Source organism: Ursus arctos, unplaced genomic scaffold (genome assembly GCF_023065955.2).
Source record: "Ursus arctos isolate Adak ecotype North America unplaced genomic scaffold, UrsArc2.0 scaffold_13, whole genome shotgun sequence".
NCBI lineage: Eukaryota > Metazoa > Chordata > Mammalia > Carnivora > Ursidae > Ursus > Ursus arctos.
Window position 1 is genome coordinate 7,459,587 of NW_026622797.1, and position 23,754 is coordinate 7,483,340.

Here is a 23,754-nt window from a genome sequence, read left to right on the forward strand (position 1 = left end):
GAAGATGAGAAGAGTGACAGTGAAACTGGCTAATTTCATCTCCAGGAAATCAGGAAAATAGAGGTGTTGAGTGACTTCTCGGCACCACAGTCTTTGGCATGGCTAAGGGGAGACTTAAGAGTGACCGAATGTCCTTTCTCCATTAAGTATACGAGACCTTGATGAAATCCTCTGTCAAAACTAACAACTAGAATGGGAAGAAGTGCCACACGCTCCTTACCCACTTGGAAGACTCATGCAAGAGACTTTCTGGAGCTTGCCAAGTGGCTGATAGCTCTACTAATGATACGTTCTCCAGATAAGATACAAACCCTGTGGTCTCATTTTTCCAACTTCACAAACTACTTCTAATCAATAATGCTATAAATTAGAAAATTTGGTTAGAAAAGTGATCCTCCTAAAAAACAAATCCCCACCTAATGGTGTTAACTAGGATCCATCTCTGAACTACCTTGGGACCCCTCAAGAAAGGCACCACTTGCCAAAATTTTCACGTCCCCTTTGGTGGGGACCAGGTTCGTTGGTCTGATACTCTCTCCAAAGAGTTGTTATTAGTGGAGAGTCTGGTCATTTTGGTTAATACTCGCTCCAAAGAAATATTAATCAGGCAAATTATCTACTTGTGCTGCTGGGTGCCAGAGCCTTCGGGGGGTGATGCCCCACAAGCCACATCCCAAAGCTGAGGCCCCGGCGAAGTGCACAGGAGGGGGCCAAGGAGGCATGCCGCTGGTGGAGGGTGACTACCTGGTATCATGGGCACTGCTGATGGGTTTGGGTGGCGCAGAGTCGCTGCCAGAGGGGCCGGGGCGACCGGCGGCGGTGGCGGCAGTGACAGAAGCAGCAGCGGGGCTGCCGTGGCTCCGTGCATCCGAAGGCACGCTCCGAGTGCTGAGACGAGAAGAAAAGCTTCAGGAACACAGCTGAGAAAAGGCACTGGACTCTCCAGTGGTTTTCAATTAAGAATAAAATAGGGTGAGGAAATGAAAAATATTTAAAAATATAAATTGCAAATTTTTCTTTGATTGAGACTCAGGTCTAGGTGTAAAAAAGAAAAAAAAATAATTATCTTGAAAATAATTGTGGTTTTTTCCTAGCAAATAATGTCAAATAAAATTAACTTTTAAAAAGTGATTCTACAGGGGAGAGAAAATGCTCACTCCCTCAAGATGCAGAAATGCCACCACATTCAAGGGAAATACTTTGTACTAGAGTTTCAGAACTCACTTTAGTATTTAAATTGCTTCAAGGTTACATACACACATGAAAGTCAAGACTGGAAAGATCATTCCAATTTTTCTTCACTGCTACACTATGTTTAGGATTGTTTTTCAAATGTTTTACTATGCTATGCACACTCAAATTTGTTTTTGTAAGGTCATTTTCAAAGAAAGAGAAAGAAAGAATTATTCCAAAGCTGGTAAGCATTTAGTAGCTTGAGGTTATAAATAAGCTGAGAAACTAAGTTATGTGGAAAGGTACAAGTCGGTTTTAAAGTTGCATCTCTTTTTGTCTTGCAACTAAGGCACTGTGGTGTATCTTCGAGATAATGCAACTAAGAGCTTTTAAAACAGTAGGAACGAGAACACAGAAAAAATACTCCATGATCAGAGCAAGCACCCAGTAGCCATCAGAGCAGGACCATGCGCATCAGAGAAGAATCCATACAGTGGAAGGCTAGATAAGCTCCAAATACCTGAAACCCTCTGGCGTCGGGATGATGAGATGTGGGTTAGGAGGGTCACTGTGGCATCGCGGCACCTTCACAGGACGGGGGCTGTTCCGATGAATAGCTGCCAGCGACAATGGTGAAAGTGCCACTTGTTAAAGGGGTCAACAGAAAAAGCCAAAGCAGCTCACTACACAGAAACGGGATGGGACTTAACTTTGCCACTGGCCAAATAAACCCATTATGTAAGTAAGAAAATCATATCACATAGACAAACATTGTGGAAAACGTTACTTTTAAAAAATTAATAAAAGGTATATTATACGTTCAAACTTTTAGCCATCAAAAACATTTCCTAAATCCTGGAGAGCAAGTACACAAAGGATATGAAACAAACAATGGGACCCAGCTAGAGACTGATGGGACCCAGCTAGAGACTGATGGGACCCAGCTAGAGACTGAAATGTAGCATCTCTCTAATAAAAAAGAGTTCTTTATGCTGGCTACATTTTTAGAAAGATTCTGGCCCATGCTGATACTTCAACCGGTTCTGAGTCAGGGACAGTCACTGTCAGTTTCCTGAGTACAAGGAGTTTCATTTAATTCCTTTAAACCAAAGGAAGAGGATTAGACACAGTTTAAATGGGTTATTCTTTTTTCAGAACATGTTTTCTTTTCTTTGTTTAAATATTCTGGTAAAAACTAGATAAAATTTAAAATAAGGATTTAAAGGGCCCTTGCCCAGTGATTACAGAAACACTGATAATTCTCCTTTCCCTGAAACTAGACACCACTGGCATAGCGCACCTGTTACACTTTGTCTATTTCACCCTGACTCGTGCCATCTTACTTTTGACTTGGTTTTAACCCTCCTTAATTTTTTAAATGTCATATTTTCTCTTCATATGAATAATTTCGCTCCATGTTTTATTTCATCTACATATGCTTTATTCTAAATGGAAATACTTCCTTCTTCATGGTTCTGGTTTGTTTGTTGTCAATAACATTACACAGGAAAGACCGACGTCCCCAAAATGGAGAGATCTGAAGGGAAAACTTGCAAAACAAAAATCACGCAATTATTAAGAAAAAATTCAGGCAGTTTGTGTCTCTGGTTCATTATCTCAACAATTATGATCATAAATGAAAGAACTCCAATAGTAACAAAGATAAAAAGAGAAAAAAAATAAAAATGCCTCCGGAAAGAAGGTGATGTCTTTAATTCAGCAAACATAATGGGAACTTTGGAGTCAAAAATCACTACAAAATTTCCCCTTCAAGGTGTAAAAGAAAGACATGCTGCTAAAACACACACACACACACACACACACACACACGTTTCGCATTTTTCATATATGAGAGAGAACATTTAAGAGTATATATAACTAACTGCTGCAAAACTGTGATATTTCATTGAAAAGAAAATCCCAACAGTCAGTAAACATAAAATAGACACTCTAATTTCACTAGTAAGATTTACTCTAGAGATGTTTTTCACGGCAAAAACTAACAAAACAAATGCCCACAAGGAAATGGTGCAAAGAACTATAATACACCCATAATGGACACAAGGCAGCCACTAAGGAGAATGAGTTGGATCTCTACCTGTTGACAGGGAGGAATTTCTACATTTGTAAGAAATGCAAGAGAATAAATATCCAATGTGATCCAACTTTTATACAGTAGAACAGGGAGCTTGTCTATGCTTGCGTGATGCCAGGAGAATAAAGAAGGCAGGGCACAATGCACCCGTACAATTACGTGAGTGTGCAGAACCTAGGGAAGGCTATCCACCAGGCTGTTGTCTGTGGTTCCGAGTGCAGGGCAGAGGGAGAGGAAGACAGCAGGCAGCGGGAACGACAGCTGGTAGGCTCTCCCTTTCACTAACTGCCCTTGTAAGGCAAGAGCACAAAACTGGATGCAGACTGCTGCTATGCACAGAACACTACGGTTTACAAAATCTAAATGCGGGACCCTCATTAGCATCTCATGTTGAGCATTTGCAGAGGAGGCTCAGCGATGTTACACGCGCAGCCCCAGGTCACCAGGCTGTCTGGCAATCTGACTCTCAGCCAGTGCCGTTTCCACCAAGCCACATGGCCCAGAAGACAAAGAGCACCTCCAGCCCACAGACAGCACTGTTAAGCCACCGTCCTACTAGCAGTTGGGGGAGAAGCACATGAATAGTTCGTGATCCCACCTTAGCAGTGATTATCTATCAACTGTGGGAATATGACTGTTTTTTTCTTTCTTCTGTAGTATTTTTCTTCCTTGAAACTTTTTTCTATGTACATTTTCTACATTTCTCTACATACTCTTTCTACGTTGTCCTTCTGTTACCATGAAAATGATTCCGTATATAATTAAGTATTTTAGAGAAGTGGTTTTTACTCAATTATTGACCACGTATTCTAGTGAAATATTTAAGAAGATCAGAAAATCAAAGTTTTTAAGATAATATGATTAACCAAAAGTTTGATAAGAATATAGAATGCTATAAAATTATAACATTATATAAAATGTTCAAAGAGTTTTGCAAATGATAACTTTCATTTCATAACAACCTTGGGAGAATAAAAGGTATAAGCTGAGTAACTGAGAGAATTTTAGAGAATCCAAGCATTAAAACCTGGTCTACTAAATTTTCTGTAGCTAGCAAACACCCTTTAAGATACAGTTCCTGCCCAATAAGTTTACCGTTTATGAATTATTTTATCTTGTGCAATTTAAACTGCTTTAAAATTTCTAAGTTTTCATTTTTGGATGTTTACTGCATATAAATACAGTTCTGCTTTTATTTACTATCTCAAGAATGGGGGAAGGCACAGTCTTTTTCTGATATATTTTGTTTTAAAGTTTCAACATACTCCGTAAAACTGTAATTGAAAACTATAATGAAAATATATCATAGCATCACTTAGGTTTTTTGTTTTGTTTTGTTAAATAAAATCAGTTAAGAATTTACTCTGTTAGTGAGGAAAGTCTTAGCTGTGGAGAAGAAAACAAACTCCTTCTCCTTTGAAAGGTGAGGAAGGGGACAGAACAATTATACTCACGTCCCTCTATCAAGAAAGGCCCTCGCTCCCTAACAGCTATATCTCCAAGTCTTTCCTTCCCAGAAGAAGAGATTTTAAGGGGGAGAACAGAATCACTGTTGGTGCGCAAAATACTAAGTAATTAAAATGTGTAGTTAACACTGCCGGCGGGCAGTGAATGTGCTGTGCTGGCACTGTAATCTTCCTGTTGGACTTGGGACTGTGGAGTTCCCCACTACACACCTCATTCCTGTCACTGTCATCTCCTTCGGTATTGCTAAAGAACTTCTCTACACAGCGTGAAGGGCTGCAGCTGCAAGCTGATGTGCTTGCCCAAACTGGGAGGTGCCAGGGGAAATGTTCTAACTGCCGTCTTACCAAGGTACAAACCTGTAACAGGACTGTGTGGCTTTCCTATCACGTGGCCAATGCACTCATTCATCAAGGCTTGAAGACTCTAGGAAAATGGGAAAGGACAAGGGAAAGAATGTACATTCTCTCAATCAGGTAAGTAGCACAAATTAAGCTTTCAGTATATTTAAAAGAAACATGCTATGCTATCCTTAGTAAATATTTTCAAAGTTCATTTAAAAGAAAATAGGTATAAACATGAACTGCACATGATTTAAAATAATAGTACTATATACCACTTGTTTTTATAAATAAAAGCAAATTAGCATTCAATTCCCCACAAGGCAATGATGTGCACAAGCAAGGGACTTCTCCTATAATCATCTCTACTATTCAGAGGCTAATATGATTAAATTCACATGTTGAACATCATCTTTTTGAGCTGATGGAAAGTACTGGAAAAACAGCGATAATATTTAACATCTGGCATGCTCTCAAATGACGCATACTGAAGTGAAATGGCTAATCCTTGTTCTTCATTAAATTGCTAAAAAGCAGCAACTAATAAATCAGCACTTTATAAAATCTGAAACTGACAAATATTTTACAAATGCCAGGCTTCACAGCTATCCACTGACTTAGTCAATTGAACAATATTGTTATAAAAAGAAAAGAACATGGAATATCTTACTATTCGTTGTTACGAATGCCTTAATTTTCAGTGCTATAATAATTATGAAAAAATATTTAAGAACTATAAAAAATACACAATCAGGAACAGTGATCAACTTATTTCTTTAATAAAAAAAAAAACCCTCTAGAATATTCCATACCAAGAAGTCATCTTCTGGCAAAGCTGAAATAAAGGCAGGTTCAATGGCTTGTAGAAAGTCAAAACCTTGGGTTGCCCACCTGTTAGATGAGAAAGTTCAATAATCACAAAACCAAAAAAACGCTGTAGCAGTTTTAATCTATACCACACTGAAGAGTAATCTGACTGGAAAATTAACACCTAAGAAAAAACACACTTTTTGTCTTTATGTAAATGCCTAGGGTTGAGTAATTTTATAGAATGTTTTGAGAAAAAAGGACAAACAGCTTCTTAATAAAGGAACTGGTTACCGATTTGTTTCCATTTACATTCATAAAAGGGTTAAATTTCATGAGAAAGGGAAGAAAAACAGCAATCAGGAAGACCTGTCCAGACAGAATGTGAACTCCCTTAAAGTTAACTCATTACAGAACAATTTTTTTTTAATTTTCCAAAAATTACGGGGTTTTCTGTATTAATAGTTTCATTTAAAAACAAAACAAAGCAAAATCCTATCAAAGAGTTCAAAACGCTCCTTTTTGTGTCATCTGCTCAGAAATCTCACATAAAATATACGTGAAATATTACCATTCCCACTTCCCTCTCTTATTCCCGCATTTCCCGGCTTCCCAGGCTACAGCATTCACACTCTCTCTCTCTGCAGCAGGAATACTGAGTTACTTGCAGTTCTAGGAAACATCTACTTGGTCATTACCTGGGTCTTGTACCTCGACCACTCTCACATTTAGTTAGGACATAGTTCATCCATTTCCGGGCAAAGCTTATATATTTGTCTCCTATCTTCTGTCTAAACTCTCCAGACATCAAACGAACAACTTCTTTATGATACTGTAAGAAGATTTTGTGTATATCAAAATTAAGAAGAAAGTAATGATTATATAAATATCTAAACACTACAATGCCACATCTGTTTCAAATGCCATTTTTCTAAAAACAAAAAATAAAACCCAATTAAAATTTACATATTTTCAAGAGTATGAAGAATTATAGATAATATAATGTCTCAAAATGCAGTTTCACCAATGTTTTACTCATAAGTTTAAATTACGAATGTACTTTCAGAACATTAAACATCTCTTGAAGGTTTTAAAATATAAGTAGAAAGCTGGTAGCACAAAATAAAAACTGGGCAACTATCTGACAATTTAAAAGGAAACCAACATTTCTGATACTCAGTAATGGGTAAGACGACATTCTTGACGAAGCTTGATGACAATCAGTAATCTGATTTGCTGTACAAGAGTCCTCATACTTTTGGTAAGTAAGTTACAGAGCAACTGCGAAGTTACACTGTGTTTTTCCTCTTCTTTTGTACCTACCTCGAACCCAAAGTTGTAGCCCTGAATCATGGCTTCTCGGTAGTACTGCTGCAACGTGACAGACTCCGATTCATCAACTTCGGCATCAAATTCTGAGGTGAACATGTGGTCCACTCGGTCAATGGCATCGCCTATTCTGTTGCAAAGCTCTAGGGCATCATTCTGAAGAGTCCCAAACCATAATTAATGCAAAGCAGATCACCTAATACTTAGCTGTATCTTAAAGGAAGATTTCTTTCATCATCACAGACATTAACCAGTGCAATATATTTGGGCCATATTTATTTTGGTTATTCAAAAATAAAGGAAATGTATTGTTTATTTATTATTTTTGTTTTTATTTGTATTAGGTATTCTTTAACATCTTATGAAATACAAGAAGACAAAAAAATCCACTTACAATGATAATGCCTAATTACTATGTGGTCTCTGAATAGATGCTCTCAACTCCAATTATTTTACATCTCAACCACCAGCTGCTTTTTCCCCCTGGGCAGTTGCTGAAGTATGATTTCAATCCAACAGGAAGACTGTATTGTCCTTCCTATCTCCCTGCCACTCCCTAGCTCAGGGGTTCTCAGTTGGGGTCTCATTTGGGGTCGATTTTACCCAAGGGGACATTGGCAATGCCTATTTCGGTTGTCAAAACTTGGGGAGATGGGGAGCGGCTGGGTGGCTTAGTCAGTTAAGTGTCTGCCTTCGGCTCAGGTCATGATCCCAGGGTCCTGGGATCAAGCCCCGCATCGGGCTCCCTGCTCGGCAGGAAGCCTGATTCCCTCTCCTACTTCCCCTGCTTATGTTCCCTCTCTTGCGGTCCCTCTTTCTGGAAAATAAATAAATAAAATCTTTAAAAAAAAAAAAAAAAAAACTTGGGGAGATGGGGTGTGAAATCATTTGACAGCTAGTGTGTAGAGATCAGAGATGCTGCTAAACGTCCTACAAAACAACTCCCCAAAACAAAGAATTATTGACCCCAAATGTCAATATTGCAGAGGTTGGAAAACCCTGTCCTAGTTCACGCTCTGTTGTCTCCCTAAGCAGCAGTACAATCACTCCAAATTGGACCCTCTTCCACTCACCCTTAAACACACACGTATGTACACATGGTCTCCACTGGGCAATCCCCTTACAGACTTTTCCAAAATATTCTTCCTAAATATTCAACTACTCTCTGAAGCTTAGAAAAAATTAAATCCAAAATATCTCAATAGCCTGATTTTTGCCCACCTGATTTTACCAGCCTTATCTCCCATGACTTTCCATGTACACACCAAGATGCAACTCCCAGATGTGACCAGAAAGATCTAATATCTCCCCCCTCAGTATTCACCACAAATTCCTTGTGCTCAAGAATAATCAATATCTTATATAATTTTGCACTCTCCAGAGTTCATTGACTCAAACTAAAAGAAAAGACAAAAGTTCCTTGCACTGGCATTCGAGTAGGATGGCAATCGATGAGAGAACGTGTTTCTAAGTGAATGAGATAAGTCAGACTGACAGAAGGAACAAATGTTTATCAAACTACTTAGAGTTTCAAGACGTGCTTCTTCTTCAAGAAGTCAAGCCTTAAATGTGACAAAAAATGCATAACTGATGGCATAACTGATGGCCTGTGGAAAAGTGTGGATCAGACTGAGACCGATGAACGGAAGACAAGTTAGAGGTGGTGAAAACAGGAAATAATGGGAAAAGAAGGTGAGGATCCGGCTTGCCCTGAACTCTGAAGGCCTAGTGCCTGTCTACGACTAGCTTTCTCTACTACATTTAATTTGGATGAATTATCAGTTATATAAAAGAAGAAACAGATCTTTTTTTAGGTTACACGTTACTGATTTGGAGAACCTCTAGCACATACTCGTAACTGCTAAAGAAGAAAGAAACCCAGACTAGGAGTGAAGAGACCTAATTCCAGTATCAATTTGGCTACTAACCAACCATGTGGCCATTCAGAAGTCACATAACTGGTCAAATTTCTATCCCTTCCAATTCCAACATTCTATGGTTCCAAGAAAGATCTGGGAGGTTTTAGTGAAGACATGGGACAATGTGTACCGGGAAGAGGGAGAACGGTAAGGACCACGTTAAGACTTCAGGTCCCTCGGGGCGCCTGGGTGGCTCAGTCGTTAAACGTCTGCCTTCAGCTCAGGTCATGATCCCAGGGTCCTGGGATCAAGCCCCGCATCGGGCTCCCGGCTCAGCAGGAAACCTGCTTCTCCCTCTCCCACTTCCCCTGATGGTGTTCCCTCTTTCAGTGTGTGTTTCTCTCTGTCCAATAAATAAATAAAATCTTAAAAAAAAAAAAAAAAAAAAGACTTCAGGTCCCTCGGGTGGAATAACACTGTCACAAGAGGATGCCTCCACAGCATCGCCTCCACACACAAACTAAGGAGCTAGGGTGGAGGAGGCGGTGACATACCTTCAGCTGCTGCAAAGCTCTGGCAATGACCGGCTGACTGGACGTCTGCTCCTGGCGCAGAGTCATGAGTCCCTCGATGGACTGCTGGAAAGCTTTTCTCTGGCTGGTGAGATGGGCAGACTGCATGACCACAAGTAAAAGATTATCCACCTGGGGACAGAATAAAGCACAGGGCTTAAAAACAGACCTACTTACCATTTCCCATTCTAGGTCAATCCCTAGTCCAAAAACAATGCCAACCTTGTCAGGACTACCAGGCCAGTAACCCCTAGATCAGAAAGTAGTTTTTAAGCAGAGCTACTCCCTGCCTTGGGAGCAATGCTCTGCAGTGGGCACTGCTGTCTAAGGTCTCTCACACAACGCTGAAAGACCCCATGGAACTGTGCAGGCAGGGGGTCTCTGAAACATCCCACTGCAAGTAACTCAGACTCCTGCAGCAGTGTGTGTGCGTGTGTGTGTGTGTGCGTGCGTGCATGTGTGCCGGAACAGCCTGTGAAGCTGGAAAATACAGGATTAAGAGAGGGATGAGTGCCCTTCCATGAAATAGACAAAATCAAGACTTTATTATCTTTTTCTTTTTTTTTTTTTTTTTTAAAGATTTTTTATTTATTTATTCGACAGAGATAGAGACGGCCAGCGAGAGAGGGAACACAAGCAGGGGGAGTGGGAGAGGAAGAAGCAGGCTCACAGTGGAGGAGCCTGATGTGGGGCTCGATCCCATAACACTGGGATCACGCCCTGAGCCGAAGGCAGACGCTTAACCGCTGTGCCACCCAGGCGCCCCTATTATCTTTTTCTTTTAAGTGACAGTCACTGCAGTATTTTGCATAGAAGTGTGTGTGATGTGACCAGAGTTACATATTATAATGATTGTTCTCATAGTACCCAAACAAACACACACACAGACTTGGATGAGGGAAGGTGAGGCTGGAAGCAGGGAAACGAAAAGTGAGACACTGCACTAGGCCAGGAGCGGGATGACAGTCTGACCATGGCAGGCGCTCTGGACTGCAGACAAAGTGTCATAGACCGGAAATGCTCCGATGTGTTAGGGCTGGGGATGAACTGGAAGGGTAAGAGGATGAGTTTAGATTAACGGTCACATTCTGGTTTCAACAACTGAATGGCCAGAGCACCATCCGCTGAGACAGGGAACATGAGCGGAAGAGCAGATCATGTGGAATCGAGAGGACAGTAAGCCAGTGTGTTCAACGCCAGCCAGAATGAGTCTGAGACGCACGTGAGCACGCACACCACTGTCCCGAGGTCAACAAAGAGAACATGAGAAGGCTTCTTACGGGTTTTAATTAATGAGTTATACAAATCATCATGGGATCCCTGTTGGGCAGGTAGGTAATAGCCTTTACTACAAAAATATTAACTAACAGCAAGTAAACCAGAGTACTTGAACAAGTAGAATTTCTGGATCATGAGCACACAGATCATGGCTGAACTAAGTAAAGATATAAATATTTCAAATATTCCAGTAGAATCTAACATACTTACAGATTCTGGAGGAATATCTTAGCACAAGTTGTGATACAAAATTTTTAAAACATCGAGCCTTATTTTTGGGAAGTCAACACTTGAGATGACTATGACAGCTAAACCAATCACTCAGGAATTGCTAATAATTTATTCTTCCTAAAAATATTTTAGGTAAATAATACTGCCTCAATGTAGGGTGGGGAGTAGTGGATATGGGAACTGGGAGTGACACACCTGCATGCTTCTCAGGGTATCAACAGTCTCGACCTGAGGCACAATTTTGACAGGCTGTGCTTCCCACGTGGCCCAGCTATCTTCTGAATCCCGAGCGCGATCACTATGCTTGGTTAGCAGGAGATAGGCATCAAGCAGTTCATCATCCGACTCTTTCGAGCAATCCTTTCCTGCGGCTGCATTGAGTAACTGCAAAATAATGTTCTTCTCTGCAGCAAAAGTGTCTAGAACAAACATCTGCAAGTTTTCTAAGCCAGGAATCTGTACCTGTAGAAGAAATGATCCAAAATCTTAGATAAGGGAATGTCACATGTTATAAAAATGTTATTTAAAATACACAAAACTAGAAAAAGATAAGCAGGTGTGGGGAAGGCCCGCGCTGAGGGCATTGCAAGGAGCCCAGTCCCATGTGACTGGAGGAGGAGCGGGGGAGCACAGGAGTGCTGTGCTGGAGGCCTGGGAAGGCTTCTCCACTCACTGGGCATCCTCTAACTGCTTTATTTTCAAGAAGCAAGAAAATACCTTCAGGGGAGGAACGCCAGCCTGAAATGACCTTAATTGATGCTACTTTGTGATGCTTAACAGAAAGTAAAAAGGCAAAAAAATATTAATACGGATTCATTAATCGTTCTTGGTGGGGGCACCATGACAAGCCTTTAAAGATCATTTTAATAAGGAACACATACGTGATACTGTTGTGCAAATCACAAATAACTGTAGGAGGGATAACACCGTGGGCCTGGGATACAATTTCCAGTAACAATATCATACACCGAATCTGTAAGTACTAAGTATCAAACACCTTAAATGGTAGTAAAGATGAGGACTCAAAAAGGGGAGCTAGTGGTAAGTCGGGCACTGAAGGCCAAAGTTCCTGTAAAAAGTCTGAACTGTTTCAGAAAATGTGACAGTAAAAACAAAACAACTACTTAAAAATCAACCATTGGGGGTGCCGAGGTGGCTCAGTCAGTAAAGCATGGGCCTTCAGCTCAGGTCATGATCCCAGGGTCCTGGGATAGAGCCCTGCATCAGGCTCCCTGCTCAGCAGAGAGCCTGCTTCTCCCTCTCCCTCTGCCCCTCCCCCTACCAGGTGTGTGCACGCACACGTGCACGCTCTCCTCCCCCTCTCTCAAATAAATGGATAAAATCTTTTAAAAAATCAATTATTATTTTATTATTTTACATTACTATTTTAGATACATTACCTTAAATATATGTGTAACTAATTTTAATGAATTGTATGAGTAAATATTTGGTTACTTTATTTGCATTCTAAAAGCAAGTTAATAAGTATGAAAAACTTTGTTTTTCTGAGAAATTATGAGGAAGTCTTATTACTGGCATCAATATATAGCCAGCAAAGCCTAAAATATTTACCAGTTGGACCATGAAGAGAAAGTTTTCCTGTTTTAGAAAAAAAAGGAAAGGCAAAATATTCCAATTATACCATCTTTAATATTTACCTTAACATATCGTTTTGATTTCAGAACATCCAGAAGGTCTCTAACTGGGGCTGAAAGTATGAACTCTGCTGCTATTTCCAGGTCCTAGGATCATAGTTACAAAGAAACTTCTTTAGGGTTAGCTTTTAAATAAAATATGGTAAAAGAAACATTTTTAAAAATCAATCAGGATTGTTAACTCACCTTTCTCAACATTTTAGCAAATCCAAGTGCCTTAGAGGCTCTTTCTCTAGCTTCATGAAAGAGCTCCTTCAGTGCTCGACTAATCTCTATAACAGATCTCCTGCCAAGTTGATTGAAATCCAGTTAGAGTACATTAGAGTACATCAAGAAATAGATAGCAATAAAGATGAAGCAAATTCCAAATCACATTAATAAAGACTGAAAATTGGATAAATAGGAGCAAGCAATTATTGAGAATGTACTTGAAATATTCAGAAGCTTGCTCTCTTGTGGTTTTCTAGAAAGTACTTGTATTCTTCAAATAAGTAAGGCACATACTATAACCTTCAAATAACAGTAAGCTTTATTTTCTAAAGATGCCCTTATAATAGTTTCTTGAGTTTGAGATAAAGTTCTTACACCAACTCCCAGCTCAGAATCTTACTAAAAACGAATATATACATGCAGTGGCGGGCTGGTGAATGTCTAACCGGCTCCCCTCAAAGAACTGTCTTATATGGTGTCTGGAGATTCTTGTGGTGTAGATACTCCCATCGTCGCTGCCTGTAGGCCACCAGTGTGACAGCACTGAGCTGCGACTGGAGAAGAGACGTGTGGGATCGCACCTCGGCTCTCTGGAGCCAGGACGAACCACTGCACACGAGCCCACGTCCTAGATCCATCGCAAGTAAACAATCAGAGCATCATCAGAGCCGTTCTCTAGTTTACGCGAGCTTAGATCTCCAATTTTCCCTGCTTACTTGGAATCCACCACATTGGCTCTCAAAACTACAAGGCCTTCTACAAACTGACTCATTCTGATTCTCGGCCATTCAGCACTGTCCCAGGTAAGAATCTGTGTGGATACTTGTTGTTTTAACCCTGGCATGATGACATCTCTGGTGTCCTGAAACCCAAAATGTGTTTCTCATCAAATTTTGGACGGTGAGAGAAAACATTTCAGGTCTAGAGAAGTCAGCTCCCCCTGAGCATTTCCAAAGGTTGAATCATACGCTATCGCTTATAATTGGCCACAAAATAGCTGTATGGCTGATATTGACACAAAAACAGCAATTTAACCTGGTCCAACCTGAATACTATCTCACGGACGTGGAGGAAATACAACAGATGCATAAGCCATGGTTTCACGTACTCAAGCTTAAAGTTCAACAGAAGGAATAAGCCATGCATAAAAACAATAACAACGTGCCAAGTATCAATTAAATGTATTAATGGACTGCTATGGAGGTGAGGGCATGGGGAGAAACAGAATTATTTAATTAGAACCATTCTAGGACACAGGGATGAATTCTCTCTACTCATTTTTAGTCAACTTACACTCTCTCTCCTCTCCTCTAAAGACACTATTTTCATTAGGCTAACTAAATTCTAAGTTCACCTGCAAAGAAGATTTCACAGAAAATCCTAAGCAAGCACACGAAAAGATAAGAGTAATAAACAGAAGTCTTTCGGTCTACTATGGAAATGCCTAAGGTCCAACATGGTTGGGTTTGAACACGGCCCATTCTAGACTCATTGCCACAATCAGAACTCTGTGAAGTAAGGAATGGGAAGGAAAGGAGCGGGGCCGCACCTGATTTCATCTGAGGCGTTGCTGTCGTCAGCGCTGGTCCAGAACTCCGCACAGCTCTCCTGCAAGCCAAACTCTAAAAAACTTCCTGTCGACTTCAGCAGCATCCCCGCGATGTCACTAGGGAACAAGAACACGAAAATAAACCAGGGAAGAAAAATTGTCCTCGCTCATTCTAATTCTTAAATAAGACACCGAAAGGGTCAGCTACTGTTTTAATAGTTTGAAAATCAACAACAGTGAGAATCTGCTTTTACTATAAAATCATGATGAATGTGAAAAAGAGGAACTCTTCCATTATGAGCAAGTATCTATCTTTGTTCTATTTCCTCGGTTTTATCATAAGCCTTAAAATCTTAAACTATATTCAGAGCAACTATGTAATTATTATGTAAGTGTAATTTTCATCTTAAAAGTCCAAAATGGTATAAAATGGCCTCAAATATATATCTAAGACAAGATGTTTTTAAAAGCCTAATAAACTAAACGATAGCATAAGAAAACAAACTGAATTTCTTAAATGCAACTGTTTGTACAAATTTCCCTCACAAGTACCTTTTCATAGTCCATCAACATGAAATGTTCCATACGGCTGATTCTTCTCTCTGAGTACGCAAGCTAAATACTAGGGTTAAAATGTAAACCCAAGTGTATAAAACAAATTCAAAGGAGTATAGTAAAGATTCACCAGCAGCTTACTGACTTCTTCACTCAAGGAAAGGAGCTTCTATCTAATAAAAGAGAGCAGGTAAGCACGCAAACAGCGGCAGAGGACTCGTCAGGGGAGGGAGACCAAACCCACTTGAAGGCCTGGCTGCACGGGCCTGCAGGCAACGCAGAACGGTACCCTGACAGCAGCAGTGGGAAGAGGGGCTCTGTCAGGAAGGGAATGGAGGAGGGGAAGTCCAGGAAGAACAATGAATGTGATCAAAAGGCATGAAAATGTGTTAAGCAAGAGGCCTGGTTGTGAAAAGAAATTGCACAATGTGAAAGGAGCAGAAAGGTGGTGGAATAAGACTGAGAAAGTACACTGGGGCCATGCAGCAGAAGGCTCGCGTGTCATGCTAACTATCCAACTTTCATTTGGTGGGCAAAGAGGCCAGGCTTTAAAAGTAACTGAGTGGAAAGTGGCCTGATTACAAACCCATTTTCAAGAACAATAGTATACAAGGACATCCACGAAGGGTTTAATCCACAAACACTGAGTATCGGTTATGTACTAAGCAGCATGGAGCAGAACAGATAAAAATCCTTCCAGTGAATAGAGGAAAAAACAAGAAATAAAATAAAAAAGGAAGAAAAGATATAGTTCAGATATTCTTAAGTGCTATGGAGAGAGACAAAACAGGAAAGGGAACTCAGAAGTACTCATAAGTAGAAATTTCCATGTTAAATATGGGGAAGATGACATTTAGACAAAGATCTAAAGGGAGTGCAAAATGGGTCATGAAAGTAATTGGGGGAAGAGCCGTCCAAGCAGAGAGACCACCAAGTGCGAAGGACCTGAGGCAGGAGCGTGCCCAGCATGGGAACACAAGAAGCCCCTGCGGCTGTGCAGTAAGCCCAGGAGAGCCTAGCAGGGGAAGAAGACAGAGGTTTAGTGACAAGTCAGACTGCAAGCCTGAAGGGCCACATTCAGGCACCCTCACTTTCATTGAGGAAGCAGGGAAGCCATGGAGTATTTGGAACAGAGGAGAAAATAGTCTGATGTGCATCTGAACGAGATCACTGGCTGTGGTGTTGAGAACAGACCAAAGGGACAAAGAGCTGAGCAGAGAGACTCCTGGAGAGCATCTGCAGTCATGTGAGAAGTAACAGCCTGGGAAGAGCTGCAACAGGGAATAGTGTGCAGGGGTCAGATTCTGGATCTTTCCTGAAGGATCAGAGGTAGCATGTGAGACAAAGAAAGCAGTTAGGAATCACTGGGAGACTGACGGAGCCTGGGACAAACAGCACGTGAAGGAGACGAGTGCTGTGCTGACACCACGGGCTCGGCCGAGCGAGGGCCACACCAGGGGCCAGTCCCTCAGCGGGGCCTGGAAAGCTCGGGAGCTGCTCAGAGCAAGGCTGGTGCAGGCCAAGGCCAGAGCCCCCACTGCCCAGACCTGAAGGACGAGCAGCAGACAGAAACAAGGAGACTGACGAAACGGGGGACGCCGTGAAATCACATGAATTTGTAGTGCAAATAAACAGTGATCTTTAAAACCATCTCTCCGCAGGCAGGCCAGCCTGGAGACAGAAACTGCAAACAGAAGAAATGGCAGAGCCGGACGACAGGAGACTGAGAAGGCGAGATGCTGAAATGCGCCGGGAAGGCACTTCATCAGAAGGCTGACTTCGGGAAGTGAGCTGAACAGGAAAGGCAGACGCACGGGGAGTCAGGGCCTGAAGAGCTGGAGAGCTCTGGGGAAGAGTGAGCTCACAGCTAACTGAAAATACAGAAGGAGAGCATGTGACGAGGACGTGAAGAGGACAGGTGGCTGGGGCAGAAGGGGGAGCCTAGGTCTAGAGCAGGGGACAGAGGAGACAGAGACGACGACAATGCGCCTCTGCAGCTGGAAGAGCCGGCGAGCCGAGGCCCCGGAGAACACACACCAGGGAGGGGAAACGACCCCAGGCTGGTGTGAGAGGACGCAGCAGCCACCGGCGATCGGCGACCGAGTCTACAGCCGAGGCGTCAGGCGGCGGGGAGGGGCCCCCGCCACCAGCATTCAGCTCCTGGACAAGAGATGTCCATTTCCAAACACACACCAGTGACCACACTCTCCTCCCTCAGGGCTTTTCTCTGTTTACATTTCTAACCCGTGCCTCATGAAGAGATTCTGTGTTAGCAGAAACCCTGAAGCAGTCTCGGGGAGACGCACACCTTGGGTTCCACACGTCCCCACTGAGACGGATGCACACAGGTCTACAGGCCTGTTCTACTCGTCGGAGGCCTAAGAGGCTTTACACTAAGGCAGGGTTTCTCAACTTCAAAACTGACATTTTGGGTGGCCCATGTTTGGTTTGGGGGCTGTCCTGTGCACTGTATGATGTTTAGCCGGGTCCCTGGCCTCTAATCAGTCGGACCTCCCAGTCATCACAGTCAAAACTGTTTCCAGACCTTGCCAAATGTCCCCACGGGGCAACCTGCCCCCGGCTGAGCACCCCCGCTCGGAGGACCCCAAAACCTGGCACACACACACACACAGGACTGGTTGTCACGCTCACATAACTGAACAGGCAAACGGGCTGGCAGGCGCTCTCAGGAGAATAAGGGTTCCTACCAGAAAAGTTTTCCAGCCTGTGCTTCTCCTCCTCGGATGTAATGAGTTATTTCTTTGGTGAAATTCCATTCTTCTTCTAACAGGTTTTTTAGACTATGGGAGGCTTGAGGTAACTGCTGCAGCATCTGAATCCAGCTTCTCATGTAATCAAAATACACCTTGAAATACAACAACATAAAGGGAGATATCTGAGAACGGAACTCAGCAGCTGCCAGCTTTCAGCTCTGTTAACCTGGAAACTACGACTCAGAAGGGCCAGTTGAGGGGGACGCTGAGCACGCAGCGTGGAGAGAAGCAAGATTCGTCGTCACAGGACTGCTGTCTACATGGGGATGTCTCTTAACCCTGCACAACTCAACTCCCCGGCAACTTAACACATTATTTACAATCTATTTCAATTACCAACAAAATAAAATGTTCACAATGTGTACAGAAGCAGAAAAAGAATCAAACTAAGAGCACCCAGAAATGTTCATTATTAATATATTGCGAACACTACTCCTTTAAGAGGTTGGGATCGTTACTTGTTTAACTGCTTATTTCAACTTTAGACAGTATCTTCCGTGTTGAGAGGGAATGAACACACTTTCCCTCACCATCCCGTCCTGACACCCGGATTTCTACGACACAGGTTTTTTTCAAGATTTATGACATGTAAATTATGATTTCTAATCAAAATACCCAGTTGTCCCAAAATGGGGTTTATGTCCACCGCAAGGCCTACGAGAACAGCCTTCCCATTCCTAAGTCCTTATTTCGATGTATCTGCTGCTTACTAGGGTTTCACTGTCCATCAGCCTTTCTCCAGACAGGGTCACAACTGCTAGATCACAAATCCCCACTGCCTATGGATTTTTTTACCGAAAGGACAACTCAATTGAGTATAAAATACCTGAGTTACACATTCTCTGCCCCAGGACGCTGAAGGCATTACCAGCTTCAAACGCTGTGTGCTGTTCGAACAAAGAGCCCCGACGCCGGCCTTGTCTCCCGCTGCCCCTGCTCCCTCACCCCTGGAGCTGCCTTGCTTTTTCTCTGGATTCTGTCTTTAGTCTTGGATCTCAGTTACCTCACCAGGCGACACCTCAGGGTTCACTGGAAGGAATGCTTCCTGAAATCCAGTGCTGACTTTCAGTCGGCAATTTCAGGTCTTTATTTTAAGAAAACTGTCTTCTGTTGGGTCTTTGGATGCTTCTGGGCCTCCGCCAGCCAGGCTGTGTGGTGGGAATCTGCAGTCCAGGGTCCCTCATGAACACCGGTGTCTGTGTACGGTGGAACCTACAATTCATGGGTCTACCACCATCTTCACCAAATGAAATAAATCTCTTAAACATGAGACCAGGACCCTCCTCTGCCTTCTCTGCGTGCTGCTCCCTCTCCCTGGCCTCCCTTCAATCTGGCTGTCTCCTGAGGACGGCCCTTCTCTCACCCACCCTGCCATGGGGCGCCTGTATGACCACGCCTTTCAAACCACTGCTCTTACGGTCTCATTTAAAAGCAAAACAAAATACCTGCCCCGTTAAGATTTACATCATCAGATACACCAAGGAACCCTTTCTGCAACCTGTCACCTACGGCTTTCCAAATGCCCGCCAACCTTCGTCACACTCCGACATCTGACATCATGTTCTCTCCGACCCTGGCTCAGCTACCACACTGCGCTTCACCCTAGATCTTGTCATTACAGAATCAACTCTCGGCCTCAAATCATCCCAAATAGCCTGATTCTAAAACCTCCTCTCCTCCTTCCAGTTTTCTGTTCAACTACCACCACTGTGACTGTTCTCTTGTTTAAGCCTTACCTGAACTCCAGCCCACAGGTTTCTCTTCTCTCTCCAGGTCACTACCCCTCACTCTGCCCCCTTTCTACCCTTACTCAGCTTAGAGCCCACATAGCCACCCTTCCCACACCACTGCGGGCACCACCCCACACTCCGCCACCTCTCCTTTCCTTTTCAGCTCACCTGCTTGCCAAACCCCAAAGCATGATGAGCCCGACAGCCCATGCCTCACACCCACACCCGGGAAGCTGAGGGCCATGACTGTCCTGGGACAAGGAGGCCGCTGCTCTACGCATCGTAATCCCAACCACATGGTGTACGTTTCTGGTAATATTTGTATCTCCACTCACCTAGTCTCCCTCTCCCCTATGAGCACAGTCTGAAACTCTGCCATTTTTGTCAAACAGCCAGTGCCCACCCTCACACATCTCACCCCTCCAAACGAAGAAAAAAAGGCATTAGATATAAAACCCCTCATCTTCTCAATACCAAAAATGCACACCCACATGCGACATGCTGTCCTCCCCTTCCTAGCAATGGCAGAGCGAAGCTTCCTCTGGATCTCAACACTTGTGTTTGGAGACCCACCTCCTCATGGCACCTGAGGAACCTCGCACCATCGATTTCGCTCTTCTCTGATACACATGTAATTCTGTTCATCTCTTTCCCTTAACAAAATCAGTCCCAAAGGCTTTCAAATGGTCTCTAGGAACTTCAATTTAAAAACTCTCCCTGGGGGCGCCTGGGTGGCTTAGTTGTTAAGCGTCTGCCTTCAGCTCAGGGCGTGATCCCGGTGTTCTGGGATCGAGCCCCGCATCAGGCTCCTCTGCTGAGAGCCTGCTTCTTCCTCTCCCACTCCCCCTGCTTGTGTTCCCTCTCTCGTTGGCTATCTCTCTCTGTCAAATAAATAAATAAAATCTTTTAAAAAAATAAATAAATAAAAAATAAAAATAAAAATAAAAATAAAAACTCTCCCTGGACCCACAACCTTCACTATGAACTCCACTGCAAGAGCCAGGCCTCAGCGGGAACCCCAGCTGTGTGTGTCTCAGCCCTCCCTCTGGGGTGTCTCGGCCCTCCCTCCTGAGTCTCAGCCCTCCCTCCAGGTATCTCGGCCCTCCCTCCTGCATCTTCCATAACTGCCACATCTTGTTCATCAGTTTCACATTTTCATTCCTCTTAAATTCTTTTTATGTGGTTTCCTTAAATCGATCACATGTTCCTACATCTCTATCATGTTTATCGCTTTGGTTATTTCTAAGGCCAGGGCCAGAGAAATGAGTTAAGACAGCTGATAACTTCAATGTGGTTTGTTGCCTCAAGCAAATGCTCACCAAGTTACGTCCCTGGACCCGCACACATACATGCTTAGGCTTCCCGAGTCAGGATGATGATGTAACACAGAGTAAAGCCCCCAAGTCACAGAAATTCTGCATCACAGCCTGCTGCGTCCCCTCACCCTGGGAAGCTCGCATTGGCAGTGTTCCTCAGCTGCCAGGATACGCTCACATGGCCGAAGTGTCTCCACTTCTGTTCCCCTGTCTTGCAGATCTGCCACTGACAGGTCCTCCACAGGGATTGCTCCTGCTTCTCTCCTGACTGTTCACATCCCAGATATCACAGCTCTAATGACTCACTGGCCGAGCTATGAGACAGTTAGAGCTTGTGCCCATCCTCATTTTAGCCCAGATTTCAAGGCAAATAACTGTTAACAGTTTTCTGGAGGCAAAGAGAGGAGAGCAATGTAGTCAATTTCCTCCTTTACTGAACATGGAATTTTGTTCTTTACTCTCCATTCTTTTTGCTGATTTTTGGTGAGGTTCCAGGGAAGGCTGCTGTGGTACATATAATGTGACTGACCATTCAAAGGCCATTCTCTCCCTCCTTCCTAACAGAAACACCGATTTTGCTTGGGTTCCCCAGTTTTCAAAACATGCCCCTGCCATTAGCCATCGAGCATACCCTGAGGCACAATTTTAAAATCACTGGTAATTTCTAGCTCTTCATCTGTGAAGTTATGGAGATGAAACTAAGGGAGATCTTGCCCCACATGGATCACTGGTAGCAAAACCGAGACTGAATCCTTAGCACTTGTAGCTCTAAGGAGTAACTTACTTCCCCTACATTTCAGACGACCCACAGGTATACCACGGACACTGTAGCTGAATGACCTGGAGGGCACAGTTCGCCTGCCCGATTCTCTTCCTTCCTGCCCCAGTGACTGCATGCTAAAGCGTGCTGTGCACACCTTTGTAAAACCACCAAAGACAGTTTGGAAAGCAAGCACTTTTTGGCTTTTTAAACTCCTGCTTTAACCATCCACTGAGAGAAAGAGAGAAAATAATTTGCTTTTGCATTTTTCCGTGACTTTTCAATGATAAAGACTTTTCTGACCTAAAAAATATTTAGTAGTTCAAAATGTAGCCACATTTTACACACTCTGGTCTTTTATGCATGCTCCCCAAACAATTAGGAAATAGTTTCAAACTCAAAATTATTTCTTGTGATACGCTGGATGGTCTAAGTCCCCTTTGCACCCACATTCTTCTTCTTTCTATCCTTCAACCATAGAGGCCGGAAAACTAAATATTTGCATCCCCAGACTCCATTACAGTCAAGAGGCAGGCAACAGTTTGGCCAACATGGCACAGGGGAAATCTGTCGGCTGTGGCTTCCAGGAGAGCTTTGCTGCTCTGGATTGAGCTGGCAAGGAAACTTTTTCCCTTTTGCTTTTTCCCTTTCTTCTAGCCTAGAAAGTGGGGGTGGTATCTGGAGGTGCTGCAGCCATCCCGAGGCAGAATACAGTGCGATGTCACACAAAACATTCCGAAAACAATATACCCATAAACATCGTCATTTTTATATTGTTTCACTGACCTGCCACGTGCCGGGATCATCTGTGCATATACTCTCATGAATCCAACCTGTGTTCATTATACACTAATACTCTGCCAGGCATTATGGAAGACAAGACCACTTCAAGCCATAGCCCCCCGTCTTATGAAGCTTTTGGGCTAGCTGGGGAAAGTGGAGAGCAGAGCAGATCGCTGAGTGTGCAACGGCACAGCTCGCATCGTAACTACCGTAGAGTGCAGAGGACGTACAGGTAAATGCACATTAAAGGCTGACGTTGTCAGATAAAGCTTTCTAGAGAAAAGTAAAACTTGCAAGTAAGTCTTACATGGGTGGATAAGGAAAAGGGATATGTCTATCAGGAGAGATAACAGGAGCAGAACGACAGAGGTTAGAAAGCACCAGTAAGCACAACACCTGTGGTGTGAGAAGCCTGGGGAGCTCCTCCTGGAAAGAAATCAAAACAAGTCTGCTCCTGCCAAATCAGTGTTTACGATTCCTCGATTCCTCGAATGTACGAGGTTCCTCAGCTAACTTCTGACTCAGGATAAGAGCTCCCAGGTGTCCTCAGGCTAGCTGAGAGGACCCGTCTCCAAGTCGTCCCTGCACCCCAGCAGAATTCCGCCCTGGCATCTAGCACTTAGGGTGCAAGTATCCCCCGTGCCCAGGTCCCAGCAGGCGAGGAGCCTCTCACTGTCCACTCCTGCCTTCCCAGCCCTAGCTCGGGCAGGCGTTACAGAAATGGCTGATGCTAGACGGCTGGATAAAATAGGACCGGACTATGATTCCATTTCTGGGCCATTCTGCTCTAAGATGAAGAATCTTGTGTTAAACAATGAACTAGGGTAAGCTTTGTCAAAAATTCTAATGCAAAAACCACTGAGGACTGGTCAAGATGTGGGTTTAGGTGAAACAAATTTAATCCTATACTAGATACAAAAGTCAAGTTGAAGACCACCGCTCCCCATCCCGTGCTTGCTCTCTCGCGTGCTCGCACTCTGCTCTCTCTCACATACACACACATACAGGCACTCGAGCGTGAGAACCCCCCCCCCAGGGTCTCACCACGAGCATCTTGTGCAGACACACACATACAGGCACTCGAGCGCAAGAATCCCCCCCCCAAGGTCTCACCACGAGCATCTTGTGCAGACACACACATACAGGCACTCGAGCGTGAGAATCGCCTCCCCCCACCCCAGGTCTCACCACGAGCATCTTGTGCAGACACACACACAGGCACGTGAGCACGAGAATCCCCCCCTCCCAGGTCTCACCACAAGCATCTTGTGCA

General features: G+C 43.4%; 1 protein-coding gene across 7 annotated transcripts in view; it reads right to left on the minus strand.

Moving 5' to 3' along the window:
* The window catches only part of MAP3K4 (mitogen-activated protein kinase kinase kinase 4), a 110,180-nt gene that overhangs the window by 16,125 nt on the left and 70,301 nt on the right, over positions 1-23,754 (minus strand). For 2 of the 7 annotated variants that reach the window (XM_026505172.4, XM_057310907.1), the window contains exons 6-17: positions 17,827-17,984; positions 14,564-14,680; positions 12,991-13,090; positions 12,808-12,891; positions 11,345-11,611; positions 9,623-9,772; positions 7,204-7,365; positions 6,579-6,712; positions 5,886-5,964; positions 5,092-5,158; positions 1,694-1,790; positions 745-888 (exon numbers count right to left, since the gene is read on the minus strand). In XM_026505172.4, coding sequence (XP_026360957.3) covers positions 745-888; positions 1,694-1,790; positions 5,092-5,158; positions 5,886-5,964; positions 6,579-6,712; positions 7,204-7,365; positions 9,623-9,772; positions 11,345-11,611; positions 12,808-12,891; positions 12,991-13,090; positions 14,564-14,680; positions 17,827-17,984 — 1,559 coding nt within the window. Of the gene's footprint in view, positions 1-744; positions 889-1,693; positions 1,791-5,079; positions 5,159-5,885; positions 5,965-6,578; positions 6,713-7,203; positions 7,366-9,622; positions 9,773-11,344; positions 11,612-12,807; positions 12,892-12,990; positions 13,091-14,563; positions 14,681-17,826; positions 17,985-23,754 lie in introns of all 7 variants that reach the window. The other 5 variants (XM_048225885.2, XM_057310906.1, XM_048225887.2 and 2 more) reach the window with 3 other exon arrangements.